General features: G+C 35.7%; 1 protein-coding gene across 1 annotated transcript in view; it reads right to left on the reverse strand.

Moving 5' to 3' along the window:
• The window catches only part of sgip1a (SH3GL interacting endocytic adaptor 1a), a 49,195-nt gene extending 33,882 nt beyond the window's left edge, over window positions 1–15,313 (reverse strand). The window contains 1 exon segment of the mRNA XM_043242571.1: window positions 15,023–15,313. Coding sequence (XP_043098506.1) covers window positions 15,023–15,032 — 10 coding nt within the window. The 5' untranslated portion in view covers window positions 15,033–15,313.
• Window positions 15,314–23,172: the final 7,859 nt, after the last annotated feature.

The raw sequence follows: 23,172 nt of genomic DNA on the forward strand, positions 1-23,172 counted from the left end.
CTTATATTTTTTAAAATACCTATATATAATTACACCTGTAATTAATTCTGTAATTACATTTATGATTACACTGTTGAGACATCCCTTACAGCCTTAAACCTACCCATACCACCAAACCTGTCCCTAACCTTACCTGTATCCACCTCAATAGCAGCAAAAGTGTTTTGCAAAACAATATGCCCAAAATAAGTACACTGTACTTGCATTTTGATACAAGTACATAGTATTTAATTAATGGCCAGCAAGGGCGGCTTTACATATAAATAGTGGTTGGAGTCCAGAATGTTACACTTTATATTAAGTGGACAGTTCCTGGTATTACAGTGGTGTACCAACTCCAGATCCATCTTCTCCTAAACCTACCCCCTGGATCAAACTGTTCCCAATACTGTTATACAAATTGTTGTCACAATTTCTTTTACCAAAGTACTTCTTGTAACCAATGTCCTTTTGCACATTTAGGTTGTTCCATGTGTGTATATACTATTATGTAACATTGTGGACTTATACTGTGGTTACATACTAAGCATCTTAGGGACACTTAATATAAAGTGGGACCAACCTCCCAAAAGAGGCTTGATTATGAAAAAAAGACTTCAAATTTCAAATTTGTATTTACTTTCTTGTACTGTTTTTTATTTAAAAAAATTCTAAGGCAATATGCATTGTAACATTACATAAAAAATAAAAATATACACATTTTTGTTAGACCTACAATTTTATTAACTATGGAAATGCATCACTGCAGTCCGTGAAAAGGGTTCATACAAAAAATGACATTGAGAAATGAATGACTTTGGTATTTTCTATTACAGAACAGTAAAATCCCCTGATGTCATCAAAGGGTCAAGGGCAGAAAGACTTATATACAAAATATCTTCCCCCTCATTAACATGTCTACAGCGGCATCCAAATGATTGTATTATCGCAGCACCTATCACAAACAAGAGCGTTTCCATCATAAACATAACTCATAAACCATCTGCAACTTCAGAGCAGTGCCATTAAATGAGGAAGGGTCCAGTTCCTACTGGTATTCAGCAGGGGATCCAGAGGAAAAAACAAGAGAAACTAAGATAAATCTGTGGGATGGTTTAATTCTAGTATATCACTGCCAGAGGTAGCATGGCAGATTGACTTAGACAGGGATTAATGCTTAACAATCAGTTCATCTGGAGAGAGTTGAGCCATCACACAGGCGGAAGAGATCAGAGAGCACAAGCAATAATCTTAAACTCTCTCTTTAATGATTTGCACAGCTACAGTGACCTCAACGCTGATCTCTACATCTCAGAGTGCTGATCTTAATCTGAGAATATTCATTAGCAAGTCTGAAGACAGATGGCTAAATGTATGGCCAGATCAGCTAGAAACTTTTGCCCATCAAGGCATGTTTTGTTTGCAATTGGTCCAACATCCAAATCAAAAACACATTTTGATCGCTTCGACAAAATATCTGAAAGCATAAAGTATTGGAAGAATTGTTGCCTGATATTACTAATAGCTCATGGCAACTCGCACTTTGCCAGCACAGGGAAAACTATTAGCCATCGGCTCTCTCTATTAAGCTGTTGAACATGGAGTAAATGGGGTTGCCAAGTCTGCCTCTAGACTCGCTGCCATAACATGCATTATGCATTTTTCCACTAACAAACATACATACATGATTAATGGGACTGTGTTCATTTCTTTGGGAATGCAACTAAATTAACTGTTCTCGAATGGTTGATAAAACTTTTATAACTTCTCCAAACAAAACATTTATCAAAAGAAGTATCATGATCTATATTAGTCTTTGCCATGACAGTTATTTTCTCAAAGGCAGTATTTGAGATTGTGTTAATGGCCTTGTCATTTCTAGTCTCTCCCTGAATTTGCTACAATTACATATTACGTTTAAATATTGTGGATATTACATATTTCAGTATTACACACCTCTGCTAAGTTTGGAGTCAGATTGTTATTAGCATCATATTCTCACCAAAGTTGTGCATGTTTGTTCAAAAATACAGCAAAACAGTAATATTGTTATTAATTAACTTTTGATAAATAAAAAATGTAAAAACAACAGCATTCATTTAAAACAGTATATATTTTTTGCAGTCACTCTTCTGTCCCTTTTGATGAATTATCTTTTCTGAATAAAAATATAGGTTTCTTAAAAAAAAATCGTACTGAGCTTACTGAACTTGTGAACGGTTTAATAAAAAATGCATAAATAATATCTGAACATCACTGAAACAATTACTAAACGCACCCATTCAATGATTACACATGCAAAGGATTCAGTCGGTATCAATCATGCAACCACATGCTCAGTCATGTCATAATCAAAACACAGTGCAGGCTAAATTAAACATAATTTTAAAATGACAGTTTTATAATTATGACATTTTAACAAACGAAACAAAGCAGAAGTATGGGGTAAACAAGGTTAAACAAGGAAGCGCTCAACATTTCAGATAACGCTATCTGAAAAACCTCTTCACTTAGCTTGGGCTTGTTTATGAAGAGGCTTACTGAGATGCCGTAATGATAATGTTTTTGCTGGGTTCCTTCACTTTCAGCCAAGCACAGGGCCCAGTCACGTTGCATGGACGCATTATGACTAACAAACACTTAAACCTGGCCAACTCATTTGGTAAAAAGGACAGTGGAGGCCGTTTTTCCATTGTTATGGAAATAGACCAACAGTCAGGCAGAATAATTGAGTGTTTAGTAAATGAACGGTAAACACTCGCTGCACCTGCACAAGTAAAATAACCTCCACACTGGAAATGGCTGTGAAGATTTGTTCCTACAAAAGAGGATCGTGACATCTCACTTGTGCGTTTTTCATGTAATATAATGGATTTAATGGCATTGCTAAAGCAGTGATTAGATAAATAAAAACGTTTTGCGATGTTAACTCTACTCTTACAAAGAAAATATGTTCAATTTAATTAATGTTAGCAGTGCCAATGTTTAACATCGTGTCTGCTAACAAGCTTTCAAGATGTCATTCAATGGGTGGTTAAGTTAAAAAACAAATACGGATTTCTTAAATCTGACCAAGATATATGGCTTACCTCAGAAATTACAGCACAGCATCCATAAAGGTCAGGTCTACTTGCCTTAATAAAACTGCACTTAAGATCAACCGCAAATTCATATTAAACTAAAATAAGCTGCACTGACCACTATATGATCTCCAAAATCATAAGCATGATTAAGGTGGAAAATTCAGTGCATTTTAGCAACAATAGTTCTAAGAGTGAAATGCGACAAGAATGATAAGAATTCAGGAATTGTTGTTAATATTTCACAAATAAAAAGGGGTGAAAACCAGAAAGACATAAGTGACATTTCACCAACTTTATAGGAAATCCAAAACAAAACATCGACAATAGTTTGATCTGACTTTGTGTGCTGATTTATATTTTTATTATACAAATTTGTACACTCATGGATGACAGTACTTTTGCCAATAAAATTAGCTCATTAAGAGCTTTTGTTTTTATATATATATATATATATATATATATATATATATATATATATATATATATATATATATATATATATGTATATATATATATATATATATATATGTGTGTCCATTTCACCAAAAATGTCACTTACACCCTTCTGGTTCTCATCCCTCGATAAATAACGCAAAATAAAATGTATGCACGTTTATGCACTATCATCAATTACAATTTAACTCCGTACATTACAAGCGGTACAAAGACACTGCAGTGCTCTGGAGTAATTATGTTAAATCACACCAGATCTGGTAGAGGTCTGGGCACTCAGTGTAAGACTAAAGAGGGGAAGTACAGCTCTTGTGCCAATGTATGTGACATGTGCCAAGTCCTTGAGCTGCCTGCCAGCAAAACAACCAACCAAGTGGCTTTGTTCAAGTGTCTCTGCGCAATGAATGCTGATGGCAATCAATCGGAAGATTGGCAAAAAAAACTGTAGTAGGTGATAACTGAGGAAAAGTAGTAAGTTACAGTGTTAGAGACAAATGCTACCGATTAAACTATATTAACAGCAACTGTATTCAGGTTTGTTGCAGTTGTGTTTATCTTTTTGTCAGCAGTTTGTATTCTAGCTCAGTTTCTGTGAAAATAGTGTTGCCTTTTCAGTGCAAAGCTACTTTTTCCCAACGTGTTACAATGTAGTATTATTTAACACTACATTGCTATTAAAAAAACCCAGTAAGCTCAGTGTAGGTAGCTTCATTTTGTTAGCATTTTGCAGGCAGCTAATTGTATAGCTTGACTAGCAATGATTCTGGTTATCTTATAACTGAATGAGTTACAGATTTATCGTAACTCCCTTAACAGACGTCTATCAAAACCACACTTGGATCACTTGATCTTTTAGACCACAGGCTTTGTCTTCAGCCAAACACCATTTAAGATTCACTGCGTCAGCTCTGCTACATGGAAATCCTGTTTATTAAAGACAATCTTCACATTGAATTGATTCAGTACTGGCAGTGAATGAAGATTCTTTGTTGAGAAGCAGATGGAGCGTCATGAGACACAGAAGCAGATGGAGAGAGAGAGTCACAGCACAGGGAAGCTCACACACACTGAACATTAAAAGATCAGCTGCTTCGGCCTCAAAGCATCACCGACAAGCTCCAGAAATCCCAGTATCCTTTACAGTTATGTTTTTAATTTGCAAATCCAGTTTTGTACTATATAATCATATCACAGGTTGTTGACATGAAACATTAAAGCGTTTCAATTACTTGGGAAAATTCCAATAGAAAATGTTTTTTCCCGCAAATTCTCACAATAAACTAAAAATAGGGTGAACTTCTAATTCATGTGGAAACTACTTTTGTCTGTAACTGTAATAGCACCCAAAAATCAGTGTCAACTCCTTCCAGTTTTTGAACATGGTCTGTAACAAGAAACCAAGTCCAATTTGTCTGACATAAAAAATTGTTTCCTATCCCAGGAACTGGTATGAAACAGAAAACTATTGGAGAAGGTTTGTTTTTCTATCTGTAAGCTCTGTCCTCTTTTTCCCCTCATGGCTTTCTCCGTGGAAGTGGCTTTTTAAGGAGTGTCTGTGGGTTTCTTCCATTAACCTCTATCTTTAATCTTGACTTTGCACATGGGAGTTCCCTTCATCTGGATTTGAACGCGGCAGCGACTGTGTTTGTGATGGGTTTGGTCCATGCGGTCCCAGATTGCCCTTTTCCTCCACCACCCACACAAAGATAATACAGGCAATTTTTTAAAATGACAATTATAATCTCTAAACATCTTTATAACAACAACAACAGCTGCAGGAAATTAAAAATCTTCTATTACTATACTGGGTCTTTGTCAGTTTGCTTGCAGTTAATATTGGTCTTACACCTTGCAGAGATAAAAGAAGCGGGATCAATAAAAGGCAGTATATTTTAAATGTTACTTATTTTATATGTTTGTGGTGTTCACAGTAAAAAGTAAAAATGCAATCCTTTTGCAAGAGGATGATACATTTCTCATGATGGAGAAAGACAGGCGAGAGCAGTAGTGCGGTTTCTCAAAGGGCTGATTTTAGCCTTCAGGCCTCACCAGCTGATGCTCTTCATGTCCTCGGCACAAAAGCAAACTTAGTTCTGCGTGTTATTGCCATTAGAATTGCAGAAACGCATGTAGCATAGACAAAACCTAATGTTAACAGTAACAAAATCATACATATCTTACCATATTACAATAGTTTTTTTTTTTTACATGTTTTTTTCCTACAAGTGTATCTTTTTTACCACAAATTAACTTCTAAACATTGATAGAAATGTGCTTTCATTACTCTGATTCCTGGCCAATCAAATGCTGTACCACTGGCAACCAATAGCAGTGACATTACTAAAGTCTACTGGCATTTAATGTGTAATGAACTAAACTGTACCACGAGTTTAACACACATCTTACAAATCGTGGGAGAATACCGCTATGAATTATACTGCATGAATTTACATGGATATTTCGGCAATATTAGAACATTCTGCTTTGTTTCCCAGTGTTTGGATGACTTTGCATGTTTTTTCAGTCTCTAATAGAGTCTACTGAGAGGCTCTCACAAACTCCAGTTTCAACACGCATTGCAAGGCAGCTGCACAATGCCTTCTGCTCAGATTCTGCTGATTCGTTCTCCTGCCCCGTTCTCTTTCCTGATCCACTCTGCTGATGATAAAAATCAATGGAGCCTCTATTGTCTAGAGCAGGGAAGTAATGAAACCTAATCAGGATGACTCATCTTTGGGACAGGGACAGAGCGGCATGGGCTCCACAGCCAGTATTTAACTCATCTGAAGCCCAGTTACACATGTAATGGCCTCTACATCAAATTGATTGCCACCAATTTGGCTACATTTCAATTAAAAAAAAAAAAAAAAAGTTTATACAATTATTTAAAATTACTTTAATGAGAAGTAACTAGTTTTAAACAATTCTGTAACCCTTTTAGATGGTGATCTTTGCCTGTCCAACATTTTGAGCTTTTCAACTGTATCCAATAACTAAATTAATAAGAACAACACATAATTCGCAATAATCTGTTGAATTAACATTCAAGTGATGTGTCAAGAATAGGGGTGTGCACGAATACTCGAGCATTCGATTATAATAACTATTATTCGAACAATAAAAACATAATTAGAATTTTATTATGTTTTCATTTGCTGGCAGAAAATACAGTGAATCCAAATGAAATCATAAGCAGTTATAGCTAAATCCACTGGGTTTGCTGTGGAGAGTGTTAACAAATTGATAGTATTTTATCACAGAATGTGGTCATCTTTCTGCCTCGCCAAGTTTGGAATTATTTTGATCGAGATGATCTTATTAAATGATCTGACAAAATATAATTACATCTGATTAAAAGAATTAGTGAAACTGATTTATCATAAAATTACCATCGCAATGAGAAAGCACATGAAATCCACACAGTGGACTGAAGAAAGACAGCTGTCCATGACTGTATTCACGACTGCAGGTAAGCGCAGCTGTACTCTGATTGATCCGAGAATAGAGTTTATCTGGCATATATAAAGTTTCCTCAAAGGAGAGTGGTTTAACACAAAGCACTAAGACACTGTCAGCAGATCTTAGTCAGGGCGTTCTTATTGTTATCAGACTGAGGAGCAAACTTGAACATGTGGATATTACTGTTTCTTAGAATTAATAAATTGAAACAATGCAAACACAATAAATATAGGCATATGGGAGTATATGTCTATTGTTTTTTGTTTACATGTTTTCAACCAAGTTAAAACCTTGCGATATAATGTAACATTGTTGTAGAACGTTGTGTTGTGTCATAAGTGTGACAAAAAAAATTCAATAAACCTCATTTAAATAAACAAATATTCGGATATTTCGTTTTTATGAGCCCAAATATTCAAATGCAGTATTTTTTGGAAAATACCCATCCCTAGTCAAAAACTAATTTTAATTAGCTAAAGTGTAGTTTTATGACTGATACTCGTGTTTTTCAGGGCCTGTAGATCTGGGGGCGCAGCGAGGGCGTGGGAGAAATATACTATGATAAAAAGATAACTAAAATTATATTGATATAATCTCTAATAACCTCAATAAAAGATTTAGATTCAAATATTCAATTAATAGATACATATTTGATTTAACATGTTTGTGGCAAAAGCAGAACAAAACAGCGCTACTCATTTGAATGGCGCCACATGGAAAATATATCTGCTCTGTTCAAACAGCAGCACAGCACAGTGTGAGCTGACTAGAGCAGGTGTGTTTATTAATATATATATATATATATATATATATATATATATATATATATATATATATATATATATATATATATATATATAGCACATGCACTGGCTCGCTTTCATGGTTTAAAACTGAAATATTTATAGTGATTTTGCGTCATCACTGATGACAAAATGGGCAATGATTCACTTTCCGTGATAATAAAATTGTTTCATCTAAAGATCTCCCTATTTTTGTTTTCTTTCTTGCAGCAAAAAAGTTTAAACAGCCTAGTTAAAGCATCTGTTTTCGCACACAGATGCAGTGATGGAAAAAGCACTGAGTTTAGGGCAGTCGGTTCATAGCTATGCTTCAACTGTATATCCTAACGATGGGCAACCAAAATTTCTGACATGTCCGATTGCCTGTCAGGAAAAGACTTATCGCTTCTTGTTTCTCCCTGTACACTGCATGAATATAGCATGACAAATGAAGCACAACAAAACTGAAATTCGGCCCGACTCAAGAAAGAGTTGCACGAGTCAGAAATCGTCTCAAAATCAAATGAAAATGGCACAGACAATCTTTCGGATCATTTGAAGGTCGGTATCTGGGACTCAACCAGCATCAGACTGTAGTGTACAAGGTGAGTTTTTAAAAGTTTAAAAATATATAATAAAATAACAGCATAAATGGCTGTTAAGATAATATCGTTAACATTCCATTTTTATATGTTTATTGCAAGTTTATCCAAAAACAATGCATTTTTCGGTGCTCAATATCGCAATCCTCACAAGTGTTCGACTTGTTTTGAATTATGTTGCCTATTCAACCAAAAAAAAAACTTTCCAAAAAACATACACTATCATCTCTTTTATTGCTGTGCCTTGAGAGCAGCTCATACTCATGCTTTAGCTGCTAACGCAGCCAGTCAGCTCTGAGCGGATCAGCACCATATCTGCCATCCGTGAGACAGTCCAGCCCACGGTGAGCAGCACAGCTCATTCAGATGAGTCATCGCACATGCAGGCCCTAACACACACGCCTGTACAGCCATGCAGTAAACTCGCATGTGATTGTGTAGATATGCAAAACCTACATTTCATATCCATATGAAATAAATACATATTTCGCAGAGGTTCAGGTGTAATGAACACAGACAGGCATCAAGGGACCTTTCTCTCTAACGTGTTATACATGTGTCTTGATGACAGATGCTCTTTCCTGTTATATCATAGTCAAGGTCCATCCAGAAGGTACTTAATCTGTCCTTCCTGCAATAGAACTAATGCTTTCAATCATCAGCCCACAAAGAGCACAGTGGCAGGACAATAAATTGCTTTTTCGCTCTAAGGCAAGACTACTGTTTGCATAACAGGGCTCTGTAGGGTCATATACGGATGTACACACATTCAAGTAACCTTCAGTCAAACCAAGAAACCATTTCACATAATGACAGGATCATAACTTTCAAGGTTACTCTGGTGAGTTCTGGCTGTTGTGGTGCCCCAGGCAAGATGAAATCAAACCAAATGGGGAAGTTACTTCGCAGTTTAAATGAACATGACACTTTATTTCACATATTCATTTTGATTGTTTAGAAGGGAAGCAGGAAAAGGCCTGCAAAAATAAGCCTGGACAAATAGTTCATCGATAAGTCACAACTCTTTTGAAACCACTCTCTTTCAGTCCATCTACTTTCATGCATTAGACATAAAGAAATATTGCATTTTCAGTTGTTTTTTTATGTGTTACTTTTTGCCAAGTAACACATATCAACTAGCAAATCTGGAAGGATATGATTCATAAAGGACATCCTCCAACCAGGAGTCAAACAGTAATAAAACAACGACTTTTGTGAGGAAACAACTAGCTATATCAACTGAGTGCTTGTTTGCTGAACTCTAACGTGTTTACTGTTTAACACTTGCTTTGGAGTGCACTATATTTACAGTACAATTACAGTGAAATGCTGTTTTAAAGGAATAGTCGGTAAAAATTGATTTTATTTGTTCAATTTAATTTCCATTTAAACATTTAGTAGCTAAATTGTATGGTGGGCGAAAAAGTTTATTTTAAACCCCGCTGCAAAAAAAGCAAAAAAGTAAAAAGAGAGGAAGGAAACAAAAAGATAATCCACTCTAATACTGTAAACAGGAAATGATCTGTGAAGTACTCTGTGCTGAGTGTCTCTCATCAAATCCCACATTTATCACAGTACTTTAATGAATGAAACTGATCTCAAATGTGTAAGTAATTATGAAAATGTTTGTATATGCCTGAGTAAATTAATACTGAAAATATTTTATGTTTATAAGAATTCCTTCAAGAGGGCTGTATTACTTTGATCAAAAGCAACAGTAATACTTTGTATATTGTTACAAATTCTATTCCATTTTATGTAATTCTTTATATATGTGTATATATATATATATATATATATATATATATATATATATATATATATATATATATAATTATACACACACACACATGTAATGTCGCCATTTTCCCAATAGCATTTTTCCTTATGTTGCTTTTAGGGGAAATGAGGAGACAGGGATGTGTTAATCCAGGGTCATATTTGGCCAACAGATCTAATCTGGGCCCTTTAGATCTGTACAGACAGAAACACCCACCCATACACTCCACTGTGAACACAGGTATATAGTGCGGCAACTATTAAAATCAAGTAAATAATACGCCTCATAAGCTAGACAAGGTAAAATCTTCATATACAGTTGCCCTTACAAGTATTTAGGATTACATTCAGTTATATAGACCATTTTGAGAGAAAGAGAGAGAGAGAGAAAGCCTTTGGCTGTGTTGTTACAATAGAAGTATTTTTTATAAAAGTATATTCCAGACTTTCAAAAATGTGCTCTGGTCAAGCTCAGGCACCTACACTTTTTCAATTTGAACTTGATTATTTATGCAATGGCAGGATGAAACGAAACAGGATGAAAATGAAGAGCTGAAGTAAATGAGTGAGACTTTGAGAGTTAGTGTCGACTTGAACTTAAAGTTATGAGACCAATTTATGTCATTTTAATAAACAGGGTGGAATGTTTTAAAGTAAGACGATCAATGTCTGGAGAATAATGTCACCTGGGCCAGGTTGCTGATAATAATCTGGCTTCCACTACGTTTAACTAATAAAATAAATACAGAAAAAATTAAAAAATACAGAAATCATACTGTATGGCCACACTATACAAGATAACGTACGCATTCAGTTCAAAATAGATGCTTTCTGAAAACACAAGAAAAGCCAACAATCCACACCACATTTATAGTCTAGTGCTTAAACCATTAAATTATTTTGGTTATTTATGATGTTTTGCTCAAAACAAAACACCTCTGCTAGCTTTGTGTACAATATCAAACAACTATTCAATATCAGAATCTGTAATCTGTAACTGTATTACTGCATGCTGTATTCCAAAAGTACATGCACAAATAATTTAGAAACTCATATACTTATTCATGCAATGAGTTCAGCTTCTTTCCTCATTTTGCTAAGTTCATCTTAGTTCTTTGACCAATCTATTGTTGCCATTGAACAAAGGCCCTCATTCTTCAAAGCACTCAGTGTTTCTGTAGTAGAGGGGGTGTTATCACAGTGAACTGAAAGCCCAGTGGCTCTTTTGATGTGCAGACAGGCACAGACACTGGGTTAAAAAAAAAAAAATGGTATAATGTTATCAAAGTTTTCCAGTTTTCCCTGTAACTTTAGTAATTCTGCGCACTGTTGGGCCATTTCAGCACAAGGTAATTTAATAATAATAATATGATATTTGTAACTCCTGAAGCAAAACCAGTTAAGAACGTCTTTTTTAGTGAATCCAAAATTATTTTCTAACAACTTCTCCTTGCGTGTAGCCCTGTCAATGCTTCATGTGTATTACTGAAGGTACTGTCCGATATAACTCTTGGCATCATGAGACAGTGAAAAATCATCTTCCACTTTAGGCAGATGCCAAGCCACTTTTTGCTTTAGCCTGCTGGGAAATACCGCTCCAGCTCAACTCCAGTTACTGCCAAAACAACCAGAGCCGGCCTCTGTCTCGCCACAGTACAGTAAGAGCCCTTTCACATGCTGTCTGCGTTCACTTCCTCTTCGGCTGTCATCTGTAGGAATTCATTTTTTGTCACTAGTGCTCTGTCTCTGCACCTCAAAGTGGAAATTATTTTATTCTATTATATATGTCGAAATATAAGACTTATTATATTAGTTTTAAAGTTTTTCAAACCAAAAATAAGTTATGGGTAAAATGGCATCTTAGATGTCAGCAAATTCAGCTACTGAATTAGACCATGCCCATTCTTTGCTAACTCCACCCTCGCAAAGAGGAACAGGCATAAAACAACTCAAAGTCTTCTGATTGGCTAAAATGATCATTTAACAGACACGTCACAGTCCTCATTCATGCTGTACTTCTTAAAATTGGCCAAACTTCATTTTCGCTCAGAGTTGTAAATCTTTTATAATACGCTGTTGGCTGATGAGTTTGCTTTATATTACAGAACCTAAATAATGAGTAGTTACTTTTAGAAAGCGTGTATGTACATTTATGTTATTAAGCCTCCTACACAAAGTAACAAATAAGCACTCGAGCTAGTCTTTACTCAATTTAATATATTCATTAAAAGTAGAGCAAGAGGACATAATGGAATTATTCTTTTACGACTCCCACATGGCACACAGACAAAACTCCCCAGTTAATTCTCTAACAGACTACAGGAAGCAATTTCGCCATTTTACTTCTGCATTGGCTTACTTTCCTACCAACTGGAATATCTAAAATTCTGCAACAGTTAAAACCAATATTGTGGTTTAAAAAAACTTAAAAATAAACATAGCAGCATTCTAAATTTAAAATTAGTATATGGTGTTTTTAAAATTAGTATGAAATTAACAATCTATTTATTTACCATTCTACAAGGCAAATTTTCAAAAAAAAATCTCTGAAAATCCCTTCTTGTATTCCTGACACGGGGTTGGGTGGAGCCAAACCTCTGCTGTACAGGAAATACTATCACTACCACTGACACTATTTAAAGCAGTCTATATGGCAACCCTTCTATTTAAAAGCCCAGTCGCACCCCACCCATACATTGCCAGGGTCTCTAACAATTGGTGTCAGTAGAGCGCTCGTATAACGGGTAATGACACAAGCTAGTTGTTGTTTCACTTCAAAAAATGGATTGTGATTATTAAGAAACCATTGCAATAATGGAAAACAGTATTTTTATGGCCAAAAAATGTGTGTTGCTTATTGTGCACAAGGACATTTAGTCTGCACCACATGCCACTGAGCTAGTGAACAATAACATAGCATAGCATCTTAAACATATGATGAAACAAAAGTATTATTATGTTAACTTAAACTTCTTACAATGTTTTTGGAGTCATGAAATAACAGCAATATTGTCAGATTCAAGTCTCTAAAATGATCTGTTCTGACGTTTAATGATCCTTGAGAAGGTTTGGCATGTCTAGGAGAGAAATGAGAGGATGGTAACAGGATAAGAGGAAGAGCATAGACTAGAGTATAGGGTCAATAATTCTTTCAAAATATACAATATAGTAATATAACAAATCTCACAATGAATTAACTAAATAAACAAAGAGAAACAACCAATTTAAAGTATTGCACCATAAACAAAAAAACCTAATATCCGACCTCGGACTCAAAAAGAGTCTGAGAAAGCTTTTTTCTCTTCTTTTACTCAGAAAAGAGTATCCTAGCAGCCATACATGCATATTATCTTACTTTAAGCTATATTTTTTTCACAACTGAACAAGGTGGACATGGCAACTTCGACCAGACAAGATTAGAGGCAAAAATATCTTGGGAGTTGAAGCAGGCTGAAAGCATCATTTTGAAAACACAAGGTGGATTACCTTCCTATTTTACACCTTCAGGTAATCCACGCATGGCTAAGCCTGTACTATCCACACTAAGAGATTCACCTCTATGTCACATCTATTTGAGGCCACAGTGACAGCAGCGATCACTTTTGCTTCTGCGTTACCTAACACCTTAAGACCTTAGATCTGTCACATTTTGGTTTTCTATCAAGATTTTATAATGAGCAATTGATAACTTACATCTCCTAACCCTACGTCTATCCCTCACTAGAACCACTCTACAATATTATGGTTGCATTAATACATAATTTATTAAGAGATTTCAAAATATTAGTGATTTTACTGTCCTTATAGGGACCTGTGGTAACCAAAATGTAAAATACATTAAGCCATAATATAATATATATATATATATATATATATATATATATATATATATATATATATATATACACACACACACACACACACATATACATTTTATTTACACACATATCCCATAGTCAAATATTATACAGAATGAGTGAATGAGAAAGTGGCAAATGGTTTGTTCTGGCGTTTCTCCACATGCCTCAATAACACATGTTGTAATCCATATAAAAGGGGTGGATGACACACATAATCTGATGTCACAAACAATATGTACCATTTTACTCTATTCAGTGTAAACTGTACAAACAATTCTTGTTTAAATCCCTTCAACCAATCACTATTCTACTGATTTCAACCATTACATTTGACTGTACATCAGAAACGAAACGAACCAGTCACGCAAAAGAACAGACTACAGTGTTTGGGAACAGGTGACACGATACTGAGCTTATCTGATCCAATGTTATAAATAAATGATATGTTCTCGTCAGGCCGACAGTTACATAAAAACCTCCGTCACACATGCGAAACAAACCATCCCGTTTCTCCCTCCAAAACACAGTTGACAGCGGTGTTCGCATGCACACACTGAATTACACACATGAACACCTCCCTTTAAAGAAACGGCCTTGAGCAGACACACGATTAAAAACGAGTGCTGCGTTACAGTATAATGTGTACGTGAGTATGTGTGTGAACTCTACATACAAAGAGAATTCAGAGGCGGCCAGCTGGGCACATAAGCCGTAACTGCAAAATCCAAATAATCCTTTACAAAGACAAGCCATCTAAAGGGGGGTGAGGTGAAAGCACAAAGAAAAAAAATGGATATATCCCTGTACAATAGAGTACAAATACATGTATGTGAGTGTGTGCACAGTGCGTGCATGTGAGGATGTGAGTCTATATTTGAGATATCCAGCACCTTCGGTTCTATATTGAGTTACCGGAATGTCAAGCCACTCAAAATAGGCGGACAGCTTATGGCATTTAAAGCCAGCACACACTGGGCCGTACACGCAACGAGAAGCAATAAGATAAAAATAGACCAAGCCCTCACCTTCCATCATGATTGCAGATTTGCATTCCTCTATCTCCAAGGAGCCTGAAATGGGAGGAGGGGAGAAGAGAAGCCCCTGGTTACCAGATGGAGAGATGTAAGAAAAAAAACAGAGCACACTTCCAGCCTCGTCTTTAAAGTCCCCGTATCCTTGGTACGGCGGGCCGGTGGATGTTTTAGTCCTCTGCGTTTAGGCCATGGATGCTGCTGCTAGCCACTGCGGCTGTGGTCTACACGATCACCAAAGGATGCTCAAAAGAGGGCAGGAAAAAAAGCAGAGTGGAGAGAGACAGAGAGAACAGGAGGGAGGGAGGGAGAGAGGAAGGGAGGGAGGGAAGCTTGCTGAGGTCATCGCTTAGCTCAGCCAATCCCGCGGGCACTGCTGCATGTCACATGGCGAGTGGTTCATCGCTTCTGTCAGCGTCCTCACTGGGAATTCACATACACGGACACACACACACACACGCACGCACACAAGCACACAGCTTACCTTGTTATGGTGCAGCGTGCCGCTCCTGCTAGAACAGAAAGGAACTGGATTATTGGGGCGTTGGGTGCTAAATACAGGAAAGTGTGCATAGGAGCATGACTCAGATACAGTTTCTTCGGGGTTATATTCGTAGATGTAAACGCTGAAGCTCAGCTGGCAGCCAGCGCCTGCTTATTTGTCTGTTTGTCTCCGTGGCAAATCAATCAATGTGACATTACATCTGACAGAAACAGTAGCTGCCCCGTGGAGGGAGGAGCCAGCACTCAATACACTGACTTGTGACAGAGGAGGAGGGGAGGAGAGAAAGGCTCTGTGTTTGTGTGAGGGTTGGTGATTCATTTAATATGAGGAGGTGGGTCTCTCCCTTTAGATTACTAATGAAAAGACAAAAAAAGGTTGGGCAGACTAAAGAAAATTCAGTTACTTTCACAAAAGCACCAGCTGAAGTTTCGATTACATTTAGTAAAAGGGTTGCTGATGATTTTGTGAGGAACATGTCCTTGAATTTTACTTGATTTACAATAATATAAAAATAAATACTGTATAATAGGTTTAAAGATAAATGTTTTTATCAGTATGGTTTAAAATACAACTATAAATGTAAAATTATATACTGTTTCCTACCATTTAAATGTTTGTGGTCAGTAATATATATTTTTTTTATGTTTTTGAAGTCTCTTATGTTCACCATGCATTTATTTTATCAAACATACTGCAAAACAGCAATGCTCTGTAATAGTTTTCAAATTTAGTTTTACATTTTTAAATATGTTTGAAATGTAATTTATTCTTATGCTGGCAAGGCTGATTTTGTTCTTTAGAAATCATTTGAAGCTAATGATTTAGCTAATCTATTACAATCAAGTTCAAAATGTTATGTGTATAGTGCTGTCAAACAATTAACCATGACATATGATTAAAATAAAATTGTTTATTGTTGTTTGCATAACATATGTTTGTGTTCTGTATATATTTATTATGTATATATAAACACACACACAGTATTAAAAAAAAAAACTTTTTGCATTTGAATTCTTCAAATATACACAGAATGCATAGATGTATTATGTAAACAAAAACTTATTTTGTATGCTAATTGCCAATTAATTGTTTCACAGCACTACACACACACACACACACACACACACACACACACACTGTGTGCAGAACTAAAACTGCAACAATATTACAAAAATTTATTTATATGAGAATATAAATGTTTAAACTGAGCGTGCTACAAAACTACAAAACACAAATATGTGTGTATTATCTGCAGCTCTTCTCCAACATGACACACTCTTTTTATTCTCACAGCACAGATAAGAGATGCTGTTTCATTCTCAATCCTCTGTTCACCTAAGTCATGCTCTGGTCCATGTGAGCGTCTTTTTCACTCCTCACTGTCTGTCTCTAGCGCCCTCTGTCTGTAGTCTTCCACCTGTCTGAACACATCGCAGGCCATAAATGTCTAATAGATGGGGATACTCCTGCCACCCACCCGCACACTCACCCCCATTTTTGGCTACGATTCAGTTTAAAATTACATTTGGCATCCCCTCAATCCTGAAAATGTGGTCACATCCTCAATCCTCAACACAGTCTGCATTAACACAACACACACCACCCTCTTACAGCAGATGCTCTCTGTGAATACCTCCCCTCCCCCACTCCACCCAATTAACCCCCTACACCTCCCAGTGGACCTGATCTTATCCTTCCAGCGTGCAGGTGCACATGTTTGTTTCTGTGTGTTTACACATATTGCTAAATAAAGCCTTAAGGTCTAATCCCGGAGTTAAGGCAGTAAACTGTAAGCACAAACTGTCATTTTCCTGTGACAAGGTTTTATTCAGCTTGTCGCTATTAGTACAGTGCCAAGGAAAACAGACTTTGGCTGGTCTCTTAACAGTGCAGTTATACAGACAAGCATAGTATTTATGAACAGAACACTAACTGAATGGATGTTATAGCTGTGTGCAATATTTTATCTACAAAGATACGAAAAAATCATATTGTCTATATTTTGCAATATAATATAATAATATATTTTTACCTATTTTTAAAATTCTCACCAAAGCTGCATTTAGTAGATCCAAAATCTATTTGTTAATTATTTTAACATTTCTAAGAACTATTTTCTATTTGAATGAGCTGAATTTGCTGATTTGCATTATTACCATCAATGTTGAAACCAGAATGACATTAAGAATTCAATTTCTTCAATTATTATTTAATATAAAGCTTAAAATGTTTTTGTAAACTGTAATCATTTTTTTCTGGATAATCAATAGAAAGTTCAAAACACTTATTTGAAATAGAATATTTGCAACAATGTAATGCATCCTTGATGAATGAAAAAATAAATACTGACCCCAAACATTTGAACAGTAGCGTAGCCAAAATAGAGACAAAGTTATAATTATAATTGTAATCGGTTACTCCGAGGTTATAATTTAGCATGATTTAAAATGCTGCAAATCATGAACCATCTACCATCAACCACCAGTTTCTGTCAACATCCTCCTAAACTCAGCTGGAGTACAAAATATTTGTCAAAGGATATTTGTGGGAAACACACACCTACTTTGACACACATAAATAACTCAAATGTTAGAAAAAGAGAGACAAGGGAGGAAAGCCAAATGAAGCAGACACAAAACTGTAAACAAACTACAGCTTTATCTGAAATCACCACCTATTACCTCATTCTTTATACAGAGAGAATTTCTACACTGATAACAGAAGCTGTGGAGCCGTTATAAAAACTAATTTATTACAAACAAGATGCCACTTATAAGTGAATGTTATGTTTTTGGTAATTAAAGTTTGAAATTAGAAATATAACTATTTGACAAATTATGTTCTGACAATATAGTATGATTTATTTTGTCAGATATTAGGAAGGTCAGGACCTCTCAGTCTTTTGTATAAGGGATACATTTGATTGACTGCCTTATTTTTTACGCTACAGTAGTTTACTTTCTTGTGGAATTATGCCTCCAGCTTTTTCAAAAAAAAGCCATGGCATTCCAAAGTGTACCATATCTGTGAAATGAAAAGTGGCACCAACAAAAAAATAATATTAATTCAACATACTGCACTATGTAATACAAAAAATAGCACTTCAGAAACACAATGACACTGTATTACATATGTGCAGTCACACAAAATGACCAAAGTAGCTTTAATAACTGTCCAGTAAGAGGCTCTTCGGTTATGTTTATTAATCTCTTTGAGACACACTCAGCAGCTTCTTTAGGTGCTAAATGAAGAGATGAAAGGGATTTAGATGGAGAGTGTCAAAGAAACTGGAAGTAGATAGAAAGCAATCTGAAACATGAAAGAACACACAGTGTGCAGTGTTCTGTCAGTCCAATTGTTTCCCTGCAGAGGACAAACACTAGCACACAATAACAAGAACCTAACACACACACACACACAGTACAATCAGGTATATAAAACACAGAGAAGGTATCATGTGAATAAATCCTACATTAAAAAAAAATAAAAAACAATCCTCCAAAAATTAATGTTGAATGCACTGTAAGCTGTTTAGGAAAAAAAGCATCTATATGTAAATATACTGTAATGATTCCGCCCCCTTCAGTTGACTACTTGTCACTGCATCAGATGTAAATAAACGTGGCAAAATAGTTTTGCTTCTGGGTCTGTTTTGGCAGATTGATGATGTGTCTATTAAAGATCTTGGTTATGAAATACACTTCTGTGGCCATGCCAGGGTGAGTGACCCCGCGAGGGGCCTTATTTATATCACATTCCAACGATGTGAACGGGGAAATAATCATCTGTTTAGAGTAAACAAACTAGATAGGAACTCAGAAGATCATGTTTCTTTTTATACATTCATCAGAAACTGTAATTTAACAATTTAGAATTCATTCATAATAATAATAAGAATATTTATTAAAAACCTAAAGAACATAAACCTCTCAAATGACTTGTTTTAATAAAGTGTCAGTTTATGGTATTACTATTTCAATAAATAAATAAATACAGACATATAGGAATGACAAAAAGGAAATGTATGAAGTTTGCGAATTCATCCATGTAAAATATCAGTAACATTTAACCTCACGCTAAGAATAGCACCCTACTATTTCAGTAGTGTGCATAATGTATATAATGTGCTTAGTATCCAAATTTTCTATATGCACGGAATAGGTGAATGACAGACTACTATATATTTGCATTTGTGTATTACATAACATACATTTCAGTCTAGCGTAATTTCAATAATATCAACTAAAATAATAAAGTAAAAATATAATCAACTCTCTCTATGATTGCACTTTTGCAAATTAAAAAACCTAACAATTAAAATGAAATGAAAATTAAATAAATCACTCATAAATTAAACAAACATATTCCTGGGATAATAAATGGACAGCCGTTTAAAATGCATTAACTGTATAAAGGTCTGGCAAAAATATTACAACCAACCGTTCAATAATTATAATTGCATTTTCAATACTGCTTCAAATGTAAAAAAAAAAAAAGAGAAAAAAGGCGACAGTATTCTATACTATACACAGAATGCAATTCTATGCTGCATCAATTCAGTGCAACACTGCCACCTTGTGCTGTTTCATGTAACGTACAGTCGTCTGCTTGTATTAGATATTCTCTGTATTTAAGACCATAAAAGAATATTAAATTACATCAACTAACGACAATAGATATCCTTATTTAAATAACAGATAACACTTTTGATTTAGTAAAAATGTGGCAAAAAAATTGGCTCTGAATGAATTATCCAGAAAAACAAATGAACTTAGTATATGGGATGATGAATCTGCAATTTAGTAGAACACAAACTTGATTTCAGTTAAATAGCTGTACTGAGATTTACTTTTAATTCAAACAGTGAATACAACGGCGCTTGCAAGTCCATACATGTTCACTGGAAACTAAACTAAAGGAACTATCTGTTTTTTTGTTGTTGATGTTGGCACTTCACCTAAAAAAATCTGTTATTTCATTATACGCATGAAAAGAGCCCAGAAAAGCCTAGGTTTTATCAAAAGCCACATATTTTAACATTTCTTAATGTTTCATGAGAGATTCAAGCTATGCTGACACTATTCTGTCATAAGGCTTTGGGCACGTATCTGGGATGGGAGAGAATTTAACAGACAGAAAGACAAATATGTGACAGTTTAAAAAAAAAAGACATGTAATATGTATCCAGCTGTTATATTCTGAAGTCTCCCTTCTGTATCCTTCATCCCACTTTCTCTCTCTTTCTCTTTCACACATCTTGGTTTTTCTCCTACAATTCTCTCCTCTTCCACATTTGCTGACCTACTTTCCCCCTCAAGTGTTATTTTAGTCTCCAATAGATGGCAGGCAGGCTCTGGGCGTCTGGATCATTAGTCTTCACGTACGCTGAGGCACGCTGGCAGCCAGCTACCAACTGATTTAGAATCGGGCGAGTGTGCTGGGTGTGCACCTGTTTGACCTTAATTGTGCAGTAAATGGCTGCTTATCTTAAAATCGTCAGAGGTGTGCTCGACATGTAAACGTGTAATTCTGCCACGGTGCTGCAGGAGTCAAAAAAGAGCCCCAAAGTGCAGCCGAGTTCAAAACCGCCCACAACCGCCCATCTCACTGGGTGTGATCGTCCCCTCAAGACAAAGTCCACCCATAGGCGTTGAGAGATCCCTATTTAGGGGACCTAAATCTAGACAGGAGACATAGGGGTGCGAAGTCTTGACATGAACTGCATTTCACATCTCAACGCTCATGGTTCCAGTTAAATTAGTAAATAAAATTAATAAAATTTACAACTACTGAAATGTATTTTATTATAATAAATGTAAATCTTAATTTATAAAAGTCACTGTAACAGTTTACTCAAAGCCTTTATGTATTATACATTATAAAAGTAGTTTTAATGCATTTTACATTTGGTTATAATTATTTACAACAAGACGTAATGCATTGCAACAAATGTTATGAATAAATAAAATGTATCATAAGCTTTAATAACCCTTTCTAATGCATTATACACAAAGGCTTTAAGTAAAGTTTTACCATGACCAATCATATTACACTGAAGACTGGATTATTGAAATTGTAGCTGTGACATCAGAAGGAATTAACTACATTTTAAAGCATATTAACACAAAAAAACTGATTAATAAAGTGTTACCAATGTAATATTACATAAAGTAGTTTTTACTATATTTTGAATCAGATAAAATTTGACTTTTTAAAAAAAAAAAATCAAAAATGTACTTCGAAAAACAAAAAAGGTTTACAATAACTTCATATCTTTCCATCTCAGTGCCAGTAGTGATAATGAATAAAGTCAGCACTAAAAAGTTAAGGTAATACATGAGGTCACTCGCACATGAAAAATACTTAACAACTTGTAAAACTCTCACAGTTACAGTCTAATTACCTTAAGTCCCATTTCAACCTTTTTCTGCGTTTTTATTTTGATATTCAGTAATTGTTGCTGATACAAGATGCTGCGATACGCTCTAAAAGCTCATCTGGCTCAACTCTTTTTGGTCAGCAAGTAGCAGGAAGTGAGCTGATGAGGGTGTGTGAAAGTGTGAGACGACCCTCGGTCGGTCTTCCACGGGGCAACGCTTGGCAAACGGCACGTAGGCAAAGGAGAGGAGCAGACGGGCACGTCGCTAATCTGTGCCATCGCTCCGCACCAGGAATGTTGTTTTGGTTTGGGTCACTCCGTAATCATCGTCGCCGCTCATCGACAACGAAACGAGAGCCAGTTACACAAAGCTTATCGAGACATGGGGACTTTCCACACGTGCAGATGTGTTTAACAGTCACCCCCCAGTAGTTTTGGGTTCAAGAGAGGTTATGACTTCATGGGTTTGCGCTGATCTCAGTGCAAGCTAGTCTGAATCAGCAATGCTGTGAAGAGATAAGGTACCCACCGCGCTCTAGAACTGCAGATGATGTCTTTTCTTTGTACGCCTGTCTGGAGTACAGACAGAAACGTCATGCCTATTCAGACAGACTGACTGACGTGCTTTCTCAGATTGTTGAGGCTGATGTATTTTTAATGCAGAAACTCCCCTTGTGTCTTCGATAATTAAATTGCACTTAATTAGAATTACTGTGGCTTAAAAAAATGCGACTGTCTAGATTCCTGCAGCAGAAATCACCTATTCACATGGATGAGTTAAGACAATCCAATCAGATCAGTCATTCTCACGCATAACTGAATCAATTAAACAGAATGCCGTCCTCAAGTCAAAGCTCATAGGATTTCTTGTAACACAAAAGGAATAACTATTAATATGATGCTTTCATCCACACAACAAATGTTCACCACTGACTGCCAAGTTTCAAGTATGCTTGGTGAGAGAAAAATTAAAACGTGCATGACAAACTTATCTCAACCAGTAAGACCTGTTAAGTTATGTTTGCATGACACTGCTGTTAAATGTAAATAACCAAATGTAAGTGGCACCATCATTTAGTCTAAAAAAACACTGAGCTATAAATATAAATTAAATTCTATGACCGAGGCTTACAGGGTTCTTAATAACTGCACAAATCCTACCCTGTCTTTTCTCTAACTGATTAAGCTATAATCACAGTGCAATGGCACTTTCAAATTTTACTACAATTTCTATTAGTGCAAAAACTCTTTATCTCTGCC

This window comes from Puntigrus tetrazona, chromosome 6, assembly GCF_018831695.1.
Source record: "Puntigrus tetrazona isolate hp1 chromosome 6, ASM1883169v1, whole genome shotgun sequence".
In the NCBI taxonomy this organism is placed as follows: domain Eukaryota; kingdom Metazoa; phylum Chordata; class Actinopteri; order Cypriniformes; family Cyprinidae; genus Puntigrus; species Puntigrus tetrazona.